The sequence below is a fragment of the Oryzias latipes genome, chromosome 16, assembly GCF_053564925.1.
Source record: "Oryzias latipes strain Hd-rR chromosome 16, Olatipes_Hd-rR_3.1".
Taxonomy (NCBI): domain Eukaryota; kingdom Metazoa; phylum Chordata; class Actinopteri; order Beloniformes; family Adrianichthyidae; genus Oryzias; species Oryzias latipes.
Genome location: NC_136252.1, coordinates 30,120,274 through 30,138,176, shown reverse-complemented (window position 1 = coordinate 30,138,176; position 17,903 = coordinate 30,120,274). Strand labels below are relative to the sequence as shown.

Below are 17,903 nucleotides of genomic sequence, written 5' to 3'. Positions count from 1 at the left end.
CCCTGTTTGTTTTAAAAAGAAAACATACTTTAAGGTTTAAAATCACTGTAATGGAAGTAACACTTTGCAACATAAAATTCAACATAAATTCATGTTTATCAAAGATCCTTGTCCCCTCATTTTTTTAACTGATGCTTAAGAAGGAAGGAAATTATTCCTTAAAAAAAGGAAACAGTGCTTCAAAATTCAATGTCCGAAAACAAAAAGAAACATCCGAATTTCCTTCAAATTTTTTCTTCCTTCAGCTCTATGCATAGAATCTGTTGTGCAACTTCTTCGTGTGTCAGTTTGATGAGAAATATACCGTAAATCAGCAAGAAAACATATTAAAAGCACCTCTCCCAGCTTCTTCAATCAATTAAAAATAGAAAATGTATCATAAAAGTGTACTTAATATCTTCTTAGTATTGCAGTAATTTTCAATGGAATTAGAAATATTATTTGAATGTATATTTGGAATTTAAGCCTTAGATGAAAATGTGTTTTTCTGCGCTCTGAAGTGTTAATTTGAGGGCAAAGTGAAGAGGGAGGGGGGATGCAATGAACATGGAGAGCGGGTTACATCACACGAAGCATCAGAAATCGAGAGAAACACTGAATTGACACAACAGCTTTCGACTCAGTCAGATTTCTCCGGGGCCCTAAACAGACCCGTTCTGCCCCCTACAGGCCACCAGCGTGGATGCACACGCGTGCGCGTGAGCATCCTGAGGAAGAGTGACATCCTGTGATAGTGACTCAGTGCTTCTTCCCAACACACGCGCACACAGGCACGCGCACGTCCAGTGTGAGGCTCATTTTAAAGACATTCCTGATCAGACTCCCACATCTATCACAGCGGGTTACTGTAATCTGCGTTTTTACGCTAAATGAAGAGTGTGCGTTTGGAGACGTGGGGTTCTGTGGGGTGGAGTACACTCGCGCTCTCAGGTGAAAGCGCACGAGGGGGAAAAAACACACGGCTGGGCGGAGTCTGGAGGGAGTGGGTGTGGCGTTAAGTTTTTTACTCTTAGAGCAGAGACATGTAGACTGGGAGGCATTTGCAAACAAGTCTCTGAGTGGATCACAGGCTCTCCTGCGCTCATTTCAGCGCTCGCGCACGGACGCACAGGCTTGAGTGGAGTATCAGCGAGAGGAGCCCAGGGGGAGAACTGCACCTGTCCCACGCGCGCGGAGGATCCCACGGCTCGTCCTTATGTGTGGATGGGATCAAAGTTACATGGTGAGTCCGGGGCAGACTCCACATTTATACAAAGACAAAAAAAAAAGAAATATTTACTGTTTTCTTTTAGATATAAACTTTTTTCAGTTCGGTAAATTTCTTTTAAGTTTTTTTAAAACGAAAAGTTTTTATGGAACTTAAATTCAGGACAGTTAGGAGTTTAATTGTATTCACTTTAAAACAGTTGTTTCTAAATTAACATTTTTATAACATTTTAAATAATAGATTTAGAATTTTTCACACATTTGGAACATTTGAGTGTTATTATTATTATTATCTAAAATGGTTTCTTGGAATTTAAAACTTTGTTTTTTTTAATTGTTAATACTTTTTCAAAAATATGTTTTAAGTTTGACATCTGGACAGAAAGTGAAGAGGGAGAGGTCACTGAAACATGAAACTGAAAGCTGTTTTTTGTTTGTTTGTTTCTTTTTCTTCCCCTTTGACGCAATTTTGAAGGTGTTAATTTTTTTTAAATTATTTATTCCTCTCCCTCAGCTGTCGTGTTTTTTTCAGTTGGCCAGGATGTCTGAGAGCTGGATTGTTACTTGGTTGATGGTTTCAGTATTAGTTTTCGATGTTGCAGCTGTAATGCAAAGAAGTTTCTGACTTCTGCAGAGCAGAAAGAAATATTCAGTTTATTGTTTTAATGGGTCTCATTTAAATGGCAGATGGAGCTGAAGCTGCTGATTTAAAGAAATCTCTTTCTTGGTGGAAATGTTTGCGAATCCGTTTCTGATTTTAGTATTTTCCACATCATTTTATGTCTTTTGTAATAATTGTCTGGTCAGAGTTTGGTTCTGGTAAAGTGTTTAAAATAACTCATTAGAACACTTGTGCGGATTAATTTAGCATTGCAGGTGTGTAAAAGTGAGTTTTATTTGTACAAAAGCCTAAATTAAGTTTTCATGCAGCTATAAAGAATTTTACATTTATTTTCTGAGGGGGGGGGGGGTCAATTTTAGTTGTACATCTTTAAAAAAAAAAGGAAAAAAAATTCAATTGAGTCAGTTGAAAATGAAATCATTCTGTTCTTCAAGAAGACCTTACAGACTCTGATCACTGACTCTCCCCTCTCGCCTGCGTGGGACGAGCTCCTATCCCAGAGTGGAAATCTGCCTGTGTGTGTGTGGGATTGTCTTGGGTGGGATCATGTTTGAAGTTTTGTTTGCGCTGCCGTGGCCCCCCAAATGGAAAAGTTTTGACGCTCCCTTCCTCATTACTCCCCCCTGTCCATTACCAACACACGCACACACAGGCAGGGAGTTGGGATGATTTGCCGGTTCCGCTGCTTTGCCACTCTGCTTCCAATTTTAGCTTCATTCAGACACAGACAGCATTTCCTTCCTCTGTCTTCAACCCCAGGGACAGATGAGGAGGAGGGGGTCCAGAGCAAGGAAACACTGGGGATTTTACATCCCTAATTTGGAAGTAAATTTTGTGTTTTTGCATAAATAGAAAGTTTTGAGATGAAAAACGTCCACAAGACGTACAGGAATAAAAAAACAAAAAAATGCAGATTTGGAAAGAAATATTCAAAAAGTAATAATTTTGAGCATATTTTTGCTAACTATAAGTCATTCAATCCAAAGAAAATCATTTTTGAGGCTGTAGTTGTCTCTTTATTCTGCTTTCTTTAGTTTACTATGCAAACTTATTTTTTTACGACTTAAAAAGTAACGGCGGATCTACTGTCCCACAATCCAATAAAAGACTAGATTAGCCAGGGAAAAATAGGATCATGGGTTTGGATATTTGTGAAGACAATTATTCTCATTTTAGATGGTAATCAGACAGAATTAACCCTCTGCTGAATTCATGAATGAATCCCCTAATTGTTTCCCAAATTAGTTAACATTTAGTCTAAATGGTTCACAAGACGAGTAGTTTCCTGCCCGTTTCTTTGTGTGTGTGTGCCTGTGTGTGACATTAACATTAGTGACTCTTTCCTTTGAGTCACTACACAATAATCACTGATCTGTCTCTCCTTCTGTTTGGCTTTCCGTATTTCATCACTGATTGTATCTCCTTTATTCTTGTTTTTCTCATTTTTATTTCTTATCTCAACACACCCTTCTTTATATTTAGGTTTTAACTGGATTTTGCTTTCTTTGCTGCTGTTTTGGTTTTTGGTTTTTCTCTTTTTTTTCTTTTTTTTTTTAAATCTGAGCTCCACTTTTGCTCTTTGACTTTCAACAGATCCAAAAATAACGAACTTTTCTTTTTGTGTTCTTCTTGTAAAGGCGACCTCTCATAGCTCGGCCACATTGACCAGTGAGGGGGCACACACCATGGAGCAAGAGGACACACACCCCAAGATGGCCTCCACAGCCACCAGCATGCTGTCAGACGGAGCTGAGACGTTGACCGACACGGACGTCGACGTGGAGATGGAGGAGACAGACATGAGCACATGGACCGACACAGAGTTTGAGAAGAAGTGCACGTACATCGTCCAAGACACGCCGTGGGAGGCGGCCCCAGATGGCGATGGCATGATGACGACAACAAGAGCGGAGGTGTCGCTGCCGCGAAATCTTGCCTTCAAACACAAGGCTGGCAGCAAAGAGGTCAGAATATAACACACACACGGGAGTCGGTAAACTTTCTCTGCAGTCACAACGTCTGACACACATACAGGCAGAGAAAGCCATCTGCACGCTCTCACACAAATGAGTCAGTTGTGGGTCATGAAGGAAGAGGGGGTCGCATCTCGTAAAGTCTTCCCACAAACTCACACAGCAAAGCACCTTCATGGGAATATGTGTGTGTTGGTGAAAGAAGCTGGATTTGCACACAAACACAGCAACAATGCCTCTTCATCGGTTTGCATCCGTCCATGAAAACCCATTTATCATCCGAGAAAAAGCTGGCTCAGTCCCAGGAGCGCACTTTTATTACACCTTAAGCTCCGATTCCAGTCAGCAGGGGGCGCTCCGCAGCACCTTAACAGATGCATCTGCTCATGTTGCCTCACTTGTTGCATTAAAACACATCTTAAGCCACACAATATCCTCAGGAAGTGTTTTTTTTTCTTCCAGCTTTGATAAAATTTGATCTAATTTACCCGACAAGCACACCTTTAAATCTCCACAACAGGAAAGGATAACCCTTCTTCCTGATCAAACTGGATGTGAAAAAGTCAAAATGTCAGCCAGTCAAAGGTTGAACCCGAGATTGGATAACAGCGAGATAATACTCAGAATCAAAATGGCAGTGGCGACGTGATAAAGCGAAAAACAGAGGGTGTCGAGTGTCTGAGCAGACAAATGGGTTTGACGTTAACATCTGGAGATGAGTCTTTTCCACAGCTTTGATTGCCGTGACACTGAATAGTGTTTCACAATCAATCAAGTGACTAAAAGGGCAAACATAAACTTTCCTTGGCTGTCTGTTTCATCGTTGATTTGCTAAAGTCTTGAGGTACAAAAGCCAGGGTGCATGCTCTGTGTTTCCAGAGCATCTCTGGATTGAAAAAAAAAGAGGTGCATGACTGCAGGTTAAGAGATTGCAAATCTGTCAATTTTGACACTGTGGAGGAAAACCGGCGTGATCACATGGATTTTCTCATCAGGGTTTTATCAAGTGGAAACCGAAGCAAGTAAAAGGGAGAAAGAAATAAAAAGATGAGTCCTTTTTTTTACAATCTGATATGCTATCAGCTCGCATTCGTCGCAAGGAGGAGAGGAAGAAGGAAAAGCTATATGATCAAAGAAAGCTATGTTTTGGTTCAAAGGAAGAGGGAGAGCATTGTTAAAATCCTGTTAATGATCAAAAAAAAGTTGAGCACACAAGCTATCGCAGCCTTATGTCTGGTCCTTTTGAGGGAAAAGAGGAAAGGGGGATTTCCCACATCACAGTTTGGAAAAGACTTGTTTGTGTGGGTTTAGCATAAAAAAAAATGTGTCTCCTTTCCCTCCATGGCTGGAGCCTGAATCGCAGGCACTGCATAATCCCTCGCTTTTCTCCTCTTCCTCTTTGTCTGATTCTCACCCCTTCATCTTTGATTGTATCAGATGAGGAAGAGAAAAAAAAGTTTTTTTGATTATCTTGATGTCTTCCCTTGAGGTGTCTGAAGCGGCAGTGGTTTTGGTTTGATGTGGCAAACGGTGTAGGCGTGACTTGAACAAGAGAGGAGAGATTTGAGTTTTTCTTCAATCGGATAAAGACGCTCGTCATGAGCTGAAGTGCTTCTTCATTCCTTCAGCTGCCTGATGGCGTATTTGAAATGAGCCTTAATGTGAATGATGGATGTGCACATCAATATCAACACTCTGTACACTCGAATGAGGAACAATGGCCCCTGCGGTATACCTTATCACCCTATTTAAGTTGCAAATTTCCTAATGACTCGGCACGTCTGTGTGCAGGTGGTCGGCGTGTGCAGCAGAGAATACATCCCCCAAGGAACGCGCTTCGGCCCTCTGGTGGGCGAGATCTACACGGCCGACAGCGTACCCAAAGACGCCAACCGCAAATACTTCTGGAGGGTGAGTGCAGCGCTCGAAAACACACAACAGCACACACATTTCCTCAGAACCCGGAGGGACCCCTTCCTGTGACGTCACACACATCTAAAGTCAGTCAGTGGAACAGGAAGCCTCTGGGCTTGCTGTTTTCTGTGCGTGTACGAGGAAAAGGCACGGGGATGTGATGTCATCGTCACACAAATAGCTTGTCACACCGGGGTTCCTGTAAGCGCATGTATGCTCGCACACTCAGAACCATCACTACCGGTAACTAAGTGAGACCGTGCACGCTCACCAGCAACCTGCCTGACGCGGCTGTGTGTGTGTGTGTGTGCGTGGAGGGGTGGACTTGCTTGAAAAGAGTTTAACCACAAGCAGGCAGTCATAAAGGTGTTCCGTTAGTGCTCATATCAGAACTTCTCACACGTAGTGAAAGCAGAGAGTGGAGGGTTCGGATGAAAAATGAAAGACTAGCTGGTCTTTCCCTCTTCAATATAAGAGGATCTCCCCCCCCTTACAGACTCCTTTTCTTCAGCTGTCTCTCTGAAGGTGATGAAGGCGAAGAGATGCAGGTGGTAGGATTTGATGAAGAACAGGCAGAAAATGCCAACGTTTTAGATGTTTAGATTCAGATGGTTGAGAACATTTTAGAAGCTTATTTTTATGTTGAAATGATTCAAATGGGTCTTTTTCCTCTGGTTCCAGATCTATGCAGACGGTGATTTTCACCATTTTGTGGACGGCCTGGATGAGACTCGGTCCAACTGGATGCGCTACGTGAACCCGGCTCGCTCCGCCGCAGAGCAGAACCTGGCAGCGTGCCAGAACGGCATGGAGATATACTTCTACACGGTGAAGCCTGTCCCTGCCGGTGCCGAGCTGCTGGTGTGGTACTGCCACGAGTTTGCCCGCCGCCTGCGGTACCCGTCCTCAGGGGAGCTGATGATGCAGAAGCTCAGTAAGTTCAGGAACTTTTTAAAATCTATTATTGAGCAATCAGGCTGTTGAGGTGCGCTAAGGATGTCTTTTCTGCTGATAAAACACATTAGGAGGCAGGAGTATGCAAAAACAAAATCAATGATGAACCCGTGCATGTGCTCTGTGTCCTGTTGGCGCTGGTAAAGCATTACTGTTTTTGTGTGCTGCTCTGTCTCCTTCCTCTCTGAATGTTAGCCTGTCATTATCTCACACACACACAAAAGTACAAGAGCAACAACCTTTCATCTCTGTCAGTGCCATCGTTGTATTTCTGCGTGCGCGCCTGTGACAGTGTAATTACACACAGAGGGATACGGCCCCTAATGCCACAGTCTTCCACACTTAAAGACCCGCTTCTAACTTAAAAGCTGGCGCACACACAACCTTGCTCAATAAAAGGAGCGGAGACAGAGTGTGTTTGCTCGACTCCGTGCTTCACTGACTTTTTTTTATGAGGACAGCTTAATGTTCCCCTGTACTCACAATTGTTATCACTTTTTCTGCAGTATGACTTTCCTTACAGTCCACCTCAAACACAAACACACACAAAAAAAAAAATTCCCCCACATGCACTTTCACGACACAGCAGCTACAACGGCACTTATCCACTCTGGCCTGAGTGGATCAAAGAGAGCAAGCTGGGAGGAAAACAAAGACAGAGTGGGAGCTCAGGGCTTTCCAGGTGTGACTGCAGCCTAATAGTAGTGTGAGGGTGGCAGAGGGACCGGCCAGCCAAAGCGACTCCACTGCCAGGGGAAAAAATGCGCATGACCTAAGGGGCAGGAGGAATCCCCAGTCCGTTCACTATAGCCCCCCCAATTCCACCAGCACATTGTGTAAATGCCATATATCTTGTAATGGATTAGTGCCCTTTGTAGCAAAGCTTCGAAGGTCTACGGAATACGTTTGACTGTTGCTGCAGCTCATGAAATGGTTAAAAGGCCATGAGGAAGAAGCTGCTCTCTGACAGACATCTCAGCAGGTCACTCCACTCAAAAGAGTTTGTTTTTGCCACCTAAAAGACACCCAGAAAGAATAAAAATTCATGATTTAGTTGACTTTCTAATGATCTTGTGTGCAGATTAAACATGTTCATTGTTGAAGACTTACTCTGAGGAAAATGCTGGTTTTGGTGTTTTTAACGTGGACTAGTAGCATTTTTCTAAAGATGGAGGACACAGATAAAAAAAATTGAGCGTAAAATAGCATTTCTGAGTATTTCTTTATTCAAATTCTGAGCTGCTGTCTGGCTCAAAACTCTGCAGGTGGACGGCTCCAATATAGCTCAGCATTTTTGTTGTATCACTAATTTTAGGTTGGGGTTGTGAGGGGCTGTAAGCTAGCAGGAGAGAGTGTAAACTGAGAGCTCTCAGCAACAGGGAGGAGAAGGGGGGGCGGATTTGCTCCATGGCAACAGTTCCACCCACAACCCAAATTTCTAACAAAGTCCTGAATTTGGCTAAAAATGGCATAATCCTAATTAAAAGACCACTTGGAATGCTTTTAAAATGCATCAAAAAATAATCACAATGTGTCTTGAAGCAAAAAAATGCACACCGGTTGCTCCATAGGGGGGCACCAATGTTTCTAGTCCCAACCAGGTGCGATATCACTGAAGAGGGCAACTTTCTGAGCTTTCTCCAGCACAGTCATTGCAAAACTTTGTGCTTGGGTTGTTGCGCAAAAATGACTGGCAGTCATGTGACTCTTTTTAGTCCCCCTCCGTTTAGCATTTTCTAAGTATTAGCACTTAACAGCACCTGTCATCCATGTGTGTGCATGTGTTGTGTTCAAAGCCACTCTGGTTAAAAAAAAAAATAATAATAAAAAAAAGCACTCTCTCCTCCCACACTCTCACATTCACAACATGCCAGCACATTTACACCCCTCTTTTCATCTCAGACACATGCAAGCTCACACAGATTGTGCATGTGTGTGTGCAGTAGCATGTCGGCCAATCGCTGTGATATATTTGCCACTTAAAAAGACCAGCAAAGGGGTGGAGGAGTGGGTGAGAGGAGGTAGAGTAGCACCTCCTTCAGTTGACTACTTGAACTTCCTGGCAGAAGGGCCGTGTTGACAGATTGATATCTGCAAGATGGCCGCCCTGTTTGTTTTCTGGAAGGGGGATAGTGGGAGGAGGAAGAGGAGGAGAAGGAAGGCTAATTGATAACCTTTGTGTTTACACAATGCTGCAATACTACTGGAGAGAGGGTCACCGGTTGTCTGTGCAGGCGAAGAGGAGGAGGAGGGGAGGAGGAGGAAAATTTCCCCAGTGCCTGCACTTGGGATTAACTCTGACAACCTCCATATCTCTCACACACACTCCCCTCTGAGCGACCTCGCAGCAAAGAGTTGACCAGGCACTTAATGAGCTTATTGATAATAAACGTCTGCATTTTAAGGCCCTGTCTGTGGAAATTTAACAGCCACGATGTGCCGCTAATTGACATCCCGTGGCTTTTTACATTCACGAGCTCCCCTCTTAATCCACTCTTTCATCATGGAGAGGAGACAGTAGGTGTGAGTGACTGAGGAGGAAGCTCTCCGATTTCACCTCTGACCTGGAAACAATAGACATCGGGCAGAACTAGAGAGCGGCAGCTTGATCAGAAGTGTGCGTGTTGTCCAAAAGTAAGGGAGTCAACAAATCAGACAAGGTCTTTTGTGTGCAGGCGTCTCTATGTGTGTACTTTGTCACATTGTGTGGGCGTGTTTGCGTAAGGCAGGTGGAGGCCAAAATTTCTTCAGAATTTCTTTAGCAGGAAATACTCCATCAGGCCTGTCTGTCTGTCTGCCACCATCCCTGATTTTATCTTGATTTGATAGTCACACAGCATCTACATGGACCACGAACACATACACACAGGTGGTAAATGTCATGCCTTGTTTCTGTCTTTTGCCCCTTGCGATCATCAATTGTGTCACACAATAGACCCACTGAGGTGCTTCAAGTGTTCCTGAACACCGACACCCAAAATCACATTAGTTTTCAGGTGACCTCAGTGTTTTGTTTTTTTCTGATGACCTCCCCCTGACCTCATTTCTCTGTGTCTCTTCAGAGGAGTCACTTTTAGAGGGCAAGCACCATAAGTTGAGCAGCGAGGAGCATTTAGATGAAGCATCCAGCCCATCTCCTGTCAGGGTTACCCCAAAGCCACCAAAGAGGGAGCACAGCGTCCTTTCCATTCTGCGTGGCACCAACAGCACCTCGTCTGGGTCCAGCAAGAGGGAGCCCAGCCGGCCGCTTGTCACCCGCCCTCTTTGTGCTGACAGCCCAGAGCGGCCCCTGTACCCCCGTGCTCTTTACCCGGCTATCAGGCCCCACCCACACATGTCAGATGACTTCCTCAGTCACAAACCCAGCAACCTCGGCTACCCTTCAACTCACTCCCCTGGAAACCAGTCTTCAGCTACACCTAGTCCATCTGCAAGGAGCAGTCCAGACAGCACCCCACAGGGGAGCCCCTGTGGTCCTGCCCCATCCCCTGCGTCATTTTACCCTACCGGACTCGGTTCCTACCCTGGATACTCACCACCATCTGCCCCCCTCTCCACACAATTTTATTCTCCAGCAAGCCCCTACCCACGGTACCTCCTACCACATCACTACCCTCTTTCTGGTGGTGGTGTTCCTACAGTTGGAGGGATGATTCCTAGAATGTACCCTCTCTTGCACCCTCATGTGCCCCTCTTGCCCTCTGACCCAGGAAGGCACTTCTTAATGCCGGAACCTATGCACCCCTCTTCCTTTTCTTCCCACAGAGACCTCTTTCTACCTGGGTCCACCAGTGCCTTCACTATCAAAACTCCCCTGATAGACAGAGCAGGGCCTCACAACCCTTATTCTGGACTCCTTAACCCACACGGACCGGCCCGAACCCCCTCAAGTGGCTCCCCAACTGCGGGCACTGCACCTCCCAGCGAGCAGGTGCCCACAAAGCCTACCTCAGCCCTACTGGGCAACACCAGCGAACATCGTACTGATGAAGAGGCCATTAACCTGACAAAGGTGAAGCGGGGAGCCGGCTCTGCAGGCTACAAGGCGCTGCCTTACCCTCTAAAGAAGCAGAACGGCAAAATCAAATACGAGTGCAACGTGTGCAGTAAGACCTTCGGGCAACTGTCAAACCTGAAGGTGAGACTGGAGTTGTTTTTCTTCTTCCTTGCAACATGATGTCTACTTGTGTGAAATACTGCCCCATTATCATTCTTGCACTCTGTAAGGGCTGAAGTATAATCACAAGGCACTAAAGATAGTTAAAAAGACTAAAAAGAAAACAGAGTGTCCCCAGATGTTCACACCTTCAAATATTTAAGTTCATTAACTGAATCAAGCTAAGCTTTTTTTTTTGTTGTTTTCTTAACATGCAGGTTCATCTACGTGTGCACAGTGGAGAAAGACCATTTAAATGTCAGACCTGCAGCAAAGGGTTCACTCAGCTTGCTCACCTGCAAAAACACTACTTGGTCCACACTGGGGAGAAGCCACATGAATGTCAGGTGAGAGGCCTTTCTAAAAATTCTCAACCAAATGCGACGTGTGGCAGATTGGTCACTAAGTTCTTTTATTTCTTCTCTCCTTTCAGGTTTGTCACAAGCGCTTCAGCAGCACCAGCAACCTGAAAACTCACCTGCGTCTCCACTCAGGGGAAAAGCCTTACCACTGCAAACTATGCCCGGCAAAGTTCACCCAGTTCGTCCACCTCAAGCTCCACAAGCGCTTGCACTCCCGTGAGCGTCCCCACAAATGCCCGCACTGCCATCGCCACTACATCCACCTGTGCAGCCTGCGACTTCACCTGAAGGGTTACTGCCTGGCAGTAAACTCTGGCTCTCGCAGTCCGACTGTTTCCAGCCAGGCTGCTTTGGAAGAAATGCATCGCGCCAATGAAGAGATAGAGCGCTTTGATATCAGCGAGCATGCGGAGCGGCTGGACCAGCTTCCAGGTGGGGCGGAGATAGACACCATGTTGGAGAAACAAGTGCTGGGGATGCTGTGGAGAGACACTGAGATGAAGTCTCTCCACTTTCACCCCCATCACAAAGGCGGCTCCACCGAGCTTTTGTCTTCAGGCTACGGTTCGTACGAGTCTGCAAAAGAGACCTCTGTCATCAAAATGCGGCGCAGCAGCCCCGACTCCTCACTTCCTGTTGGCGTCACTGTCAAGCAGGAGTCAGACGATCATGCCTAAAGGACTTCATGAGCATTCAGGTCTGCTCGACGGGGCTTGTTGCCAGGAGCAACAACTGTAAATAGATATTTACCTTAGATGTCATCAGGAGTGACACCAGAACTATGGCAGGTTTTTTAAATCTATCAGGGACTCATGAACTCAGGGCTGCAAGAGACACTGTCCCATGACTACTTTGAGTGTCTATCAGTTTTAGACAATCATATAAAAAGGACTGACTTTTAGTGTAATTAATATAATTTTGCTATTCTTTTGTGGTTTTGTCTTTTTTATTGTCTTTATTTCTTTGATTACCCAGTTTGACCATATTCTAATTTATTATGCGTTTCGTTTGTTTTCAAAAGCAATAAGTGGATGGGACTGTAACACTGATAGGGGGAAAACCCTGTAAGAACATAGATGCTTGGGTTTGCTTTGTTGCCATTTCACCGCACATAGTCCCTTTTTATTTGTCAGTTGAAGTCCAGTGGCCTCTGATCAGCAGAAACGGGGGCGTCCACTTTTCAGGGTCTTACTTATTTATGTTCAGGAGTCAAAGTAGCAGTTTAAAAGTGGGAAAAACTTGCCAAAGTACGGCACATGTTCATTTGAAGAGCTGACTTTTGTTGTAGCTCTCCTTAAGCCCTTTTTTTGTTCTTTTTCTGATGACTGATTTATTTAATGAAACAGAAAAGGGCATTTTTTTGTATACTTTACAACAATTACCTCAGTGTGGATGTGATGATGTGATTGTGTGTTTCAAGGGACAGCTGAAGGTGGGAGTTTTCTATTTATTGATGTTTTTGCTACTAAAAAGGGAAAAACAGAACTGTTCTTCATGTGGTCCAAAAAGAAGTGGCAAATCCCACTTAACATGTAGCACATAACGAACTTGGGACTTAAGGGATGCCCCCTCCAGCCTCCCGGCCCGCCTCCTCTTGTCCCTCTTTTTTTTTTTTTTTTACTTTTTTGTTCTTTTTCTATGACACTGTTATTGCCCAGCAGGGATGTGAATGGGTTTGGGTAATGATGAATTAAATATATAAATAGGTGATGATGAAACCAAAACTGAAATGCACAACAAAATGTTTGAAAAATGAAAAAGGTGGACAAAAGAAGAAGGATTTAAGGGATAAAAATGTTGAAGAAAAGATGTACTTTTTGTGTATAAAATGTTGGCTTTTTTAGGTCTTTTGAGTATGTTTTTTGTTGTACGGTTGTTCTGAATTGTTATGGTTTAGTTGTAGAACAGTAGCATCTTCTTAAGCCCCGCCCATCCGCTGCCTTGTTAAGAACATTAGAGCACCTCAACTTTCTTTTATGCACTGACTCCCTTCTTCTTACTTCACTGTGTCCAAAATTCACAAAACAGGTCAAACTGCATTAAGGCCCCATCTGATGTTACTACAAATGTAATTTTTTTTCTATAGCAGCTCAGCAACTTCAGCTGAAACTCTGAAGCTTTAAGTCTTTCTTCTATGTTTTCTAATATTCAACCAAAGCTTATCTGTCTCTGGTCAAAGCTTTACTCCAAAGAAACATCCCCAAAGACTTGTCTGTGTTTACATTCTGGTTTACATAGTTATTTATGTTCAAAAAATATCAAAAACTGTAAATTATTATATAAATGTTCACAGTCCTAATCAAAACCCTGTTTTTGTGTCTTTCTTTGCTCTGTTGGTACATTAGATCTTTTTATTTAGGAAAGATTATGCATTTTATAATCACAAAGGCATTTCAGGCTTTTAAATAGAAAAGCTGTCAACGCATCAACGTGTATCTTAGTTGTAAAACAAGAGGAAATTACTTAACCTGCTCTGACACCTTTTAAACATATGTCAGATGAAATTTCGCATACTTCACATCCCCTTAATAGTAAAAACCTGCAGGTGAAGATTTCCCGCCCTCAAAGGTAAAACAAAGAGTGTTACATAATGCATTACACAGTAATTGTATCTTCCAGGAGGATAATAGGACACTGACACTGCTGGATTACCAAAATTAGCTCTTCAAATTACATTGGCCTTTGAAGGTTAACAATAAAAAAATTTGAGTTTGATCACATTTTCCATCATGATTCTTTTTAACTGTGGGATATAAAAATCACTTCAAAAGGTTCTCACCTTGCAGTCAAGTTTCTTTAAAACGCTGACTTTAACACAATTGTAGGGACAAATCGGTAAAAAAAAGGCTTAAAGCACATTAAAATGCACCCAAAAAACGTAATTAATAAAAAAATAAAATAAAATAAAAAATATTTTTGCATTAAAAAACTGCTGCGCATATTGAAAAAACACAATAGGTTTTTTGTGCACATGAAATATTACTTTTTTCATGGATAATGATGGATTAGCAACAAAAAAGTTAAAAAGTAAAAAGAAATGTAGTGTCTTGCTGGCTTGTTAAAGCTGGATATTAGTTGCCTGCACACCCTCAGAGTATTCTCACTAATCAGAGCAGATAAAACTTTTAAGATTGTTTGATTTGATATAAAAAAGAAACTTTGTGTTTCGACCGGAGGAGATAAAGATGCCCTTTTGATTAGAAAGTTGTAGTAGACGGCTCTCAGAACGGTTTCACTTTCAGACTATAAAGATGCAGACCTGAATTTATCACCACGCTTGTATACGGTGGGCATAGCTGGCATATTTAGATTAGATGGATGGATGTATAAAAAAATTAAGAGGCAGCCTTTTGACTTCTGAACTGAAGCTTGTTTAAACCCTTGTGCTATCTTAGATGACCGCACTCTTGCATTAACGTGTTTTCCCTACCATGATAAAGGTGGATTAAGGTGGAAAGATTTCATGTAATCCATGGACACCAGTGAAGATCACAAATCATTGAAGAAAAAAGGTTCAGCGCACTGTCTAGTGGGTCTAGATGACCCAACTCCCAATGTTAAAGTGCCTAGGATAGCACAAGGGTTACAGATAAAATAATCTGGAGTCAGTTGTAGTTCACCAAATAACCCCTAGGAGGATCTCACAAAAACAAACGCGTCCTCATTAATTCCAAAGTGAAACTCATTCAACTGTAACATTTCAAAAAACGTCCTTGCAGTTTGGTTCTAAAAACATTTTTTTTTTAACATTTCTGAAGCTATTTATAAGATGTATATTCAGTCCTTAATATCAATTTTATGTTTTCATACAAATATGGTGTTGTTAATAAGTCATAAATACAAATTCAAGGCGTCACCAAGGTGGGAACAGCCAAAGAGTTCAAATGAAACCTTTGTTAAAATAGCTGAAAACAGAATCCGACAGCGAGGCCACATTCCAGCACTGTGGGCCTCGCCTGGGGGAATGGCCTGCCAGAGGATGTGAGAGCTTCATCTACTGCTGATGTTCTTAAGAAAAAATTCAACAGCAGTTTTTATTTCTTCATGTATTTTTTTTATTCTATGCATATGTTTCTATATAGTCTTTTGTAAAATGTGTATGTATGATTGGGGGGGGGGGGGGGGGCTTTTATTATGATTGCTACTGTTACTATTCATGTTATTTTTCTTAATTTATAAAATAAAAAAAAAAGTCATATGGAACAGACTGAGTAAAATGACAACATTAAATGCGCCTGCGGTAAAAAGGCTTAGGATTATGAAAGACTGGTATAAGACCCTAGTATTTTATTTTTTATGTATGAAAGAAACAAGAGAAATATAAAAAATTATTATTATTTTGAACGAGTTCAGTCTGACAAAATATGACAAGCTTATTAGTTTGTTCATATTAAAATATGATTTTAATATGAACAAACATTTTAAAGGCTTAATGTTCCTCCTACTTTAAGACCTGTGCATTTTCTAAATGTTTTTCTTTTCTTTTACCTTCAACACATCAGCTCACATCTCACATATTCCAACTTTTATCTCAAGCCCTGCAGTAAACCACTGCCTTTGGTGAAAAGTCATGAATCTTTATGTCTATTTCCGTGCAAACCCAAAGTTTAGGACTGGAGCAGGAAATGGGAACACGGCTCCCGCTGCCTCGTGATCTGTTCTGAATGTGCTCTGTCTTTTATCTCGCCATGCAGGAGGCACAGAGACAACATTACTCATTTAAGAGCATCAACGCCAACAGCCCATTCTCACAGGAAAGCCTATGGTTTGTTGGGCCGAAAAATTATGGCTTTAAACTCCGTTAGTGCAAAGTGTGAGATGTCCAGATAATGAGAAAAGCACTGGAACACTGAAATCTAAGACTGACTTCTCATATTTACAAAGGTGTGCTTTGTAGATGTTCAAAGACAAACTTTGTGAAACCAAAGAACCTCATGTTGATTTTGTTTTCTGAATAATTTGATCACTGAAAAAAAAAGAAGAAGACAAGATTCCAAGTTTTAAATGAAGGAAAAAAATTAATGGTTCAACCAAAATTTTAGACATTAACTGATCAATGCTGTTTTTCTTTCAGAAACTGATGCCCTGGATTCTTATTTTTACAGTTACGGGAGCATTCAGGCATTGACCCATAGCAATGAAAGGTGTATTGTGCAAGATGTGAACCCAAATTCCTTATTTCTACCAGAAAATAAAGTCTTAATCTTCTGCATTTTAAAAAAACAAAGAAATGAGTTTTAAAGTAAATCTTTAATCAAACTGTGAAACCAACTTCCTTTTTTTCATTAACATTAAGATATGTTCCCACACACAGGTACAGACTACTGGAGTAAACTGTAGAGTTAGGAGTTATTAAGTATTTCTATCATAAACATAGCCAAATACATCCTGGAAACAAAATCAGTACATATTTTCTACTACTCTCTGGTATTTACATATTTTCAATTTTATACTGAAGTTTGGAGAAACATATTATCCCTTGTGCCAGTATCCTAGCCACTTGAACATTGGGAGTTGGGTCATCTGGACCCCACAAGACAGTGCGCTAAACCTTTTTTTCTTTAACCCTTGTGCTATCCTAGGCACTTTAACATTGGGAGTTGGGTCATCTAGACCCACTAGACAGTGCGCTGAACTTTTTTTCTTCAATGATTTGTGAACCTCACTGGTGTCCATGGACTACATGAAATCCTCTTCACCTTTATCTACCTTTATCATGGTAGCGATAACATGTCATTGTAAGGATTGGGTCATCTGGACCCCATAGGATAGCACAAGGGTTATTCTACTATTCTGCTATCCATCGTCTGTACATACAACAATGAAGGACTATCAGACCAATTTGCGCTAAATACTGCAAACACACCCATCCTCCATTTCTAAAACACCGAAATGATCTGACTTTAGTGCATTCAAGACAGTTCAGTTTCTATATGAAATAAGATACCACCTTCTTATAATTTCCTAACAAAACATTTTTTTGAAAGAGATGGAGGATACAGAATAAGGAGGACGTTGAACAATTAAATTTAAACAACATTAAAAAGATTCTGCAATACAGTAACTGGTGTAAAACTGTGGAATGATCTACATTCAGAATTAAAACGTTCAAACACGTGTTACTTTAAAAATAAATACAAAGACATTATTTTTACTGTTTCAACCAAACTCAGTAGATACCAGTGATGTGGTCATTGGTTGTCCCATGATGATTGTAATGGTATTTATAATGTGATTATGATATGTAGGCGACTGATAACCCTCCAGCAATTTATTTTTTTATTCATTAAAGGGTTTTGTGTGATTGTTAAGGAGTGGGCATTAATAAGCTAAAGCTTCTGTCTATCTCCTTTTCAAAGATCTTATTTTTCTTAAGTTCTGTCAAATGGAACTTTCTTCCTCAACTGAAAAGGTTTGTTTGACAGAAAAAAGGATTATTGAACTATTATTGTTTTAATAATAGTTTTGACATGAATAAAATAAAAACAAAACAAAAAACCATGTAAAACATGTTAATGACAGAAAAAATTACATTGTATTGAATGTATTTTCAATTTTAATAACTTAAAAATGTGAAGGCAGTAAGCATAAACATGAAACTGATGCATTGCAGGACTTACGACATACCTGTTAACTTACATTCTTGCCCCCATGCGGCCCAAGCTGAGGATTGTGAACACATAAAACCCCGGATGCTGTCCAGGGTGTACCCCGCC

The 17,903-nt window shown here is 41.8% G+C and overlaps 1 protein-coding gene across 1 annotated transcript; it reads left to right on the top strand.

Moving 5' to 3' along the window:
• Window positions 1-1,036: 1,036 nt before the first annotated feature.
• On the top strand, window positions 1,037-13,492 carry prdm1a (PR domain containing 1a, with ZNF domain). The gene is given in 7 exon segments (NM_001278886.1): window positions 1,037-1,222; window positions 3,466-3,792; window positions 5,593-5,712; window positions 6,397-6,649; window positions 9,732-10,807; window positions 11,044-11,172; window positions 11,259-13,492. Coding segments are annotated over 7 exon segments (2,538 nt in total). The 5' UTR covers window positions 1,037-1,195; the 3' UTR covers window positions 11,865-13,492.
• The last annotated feature ends 4,411 nt before the right edge of the window (window positions 13,493-17,903 follow it).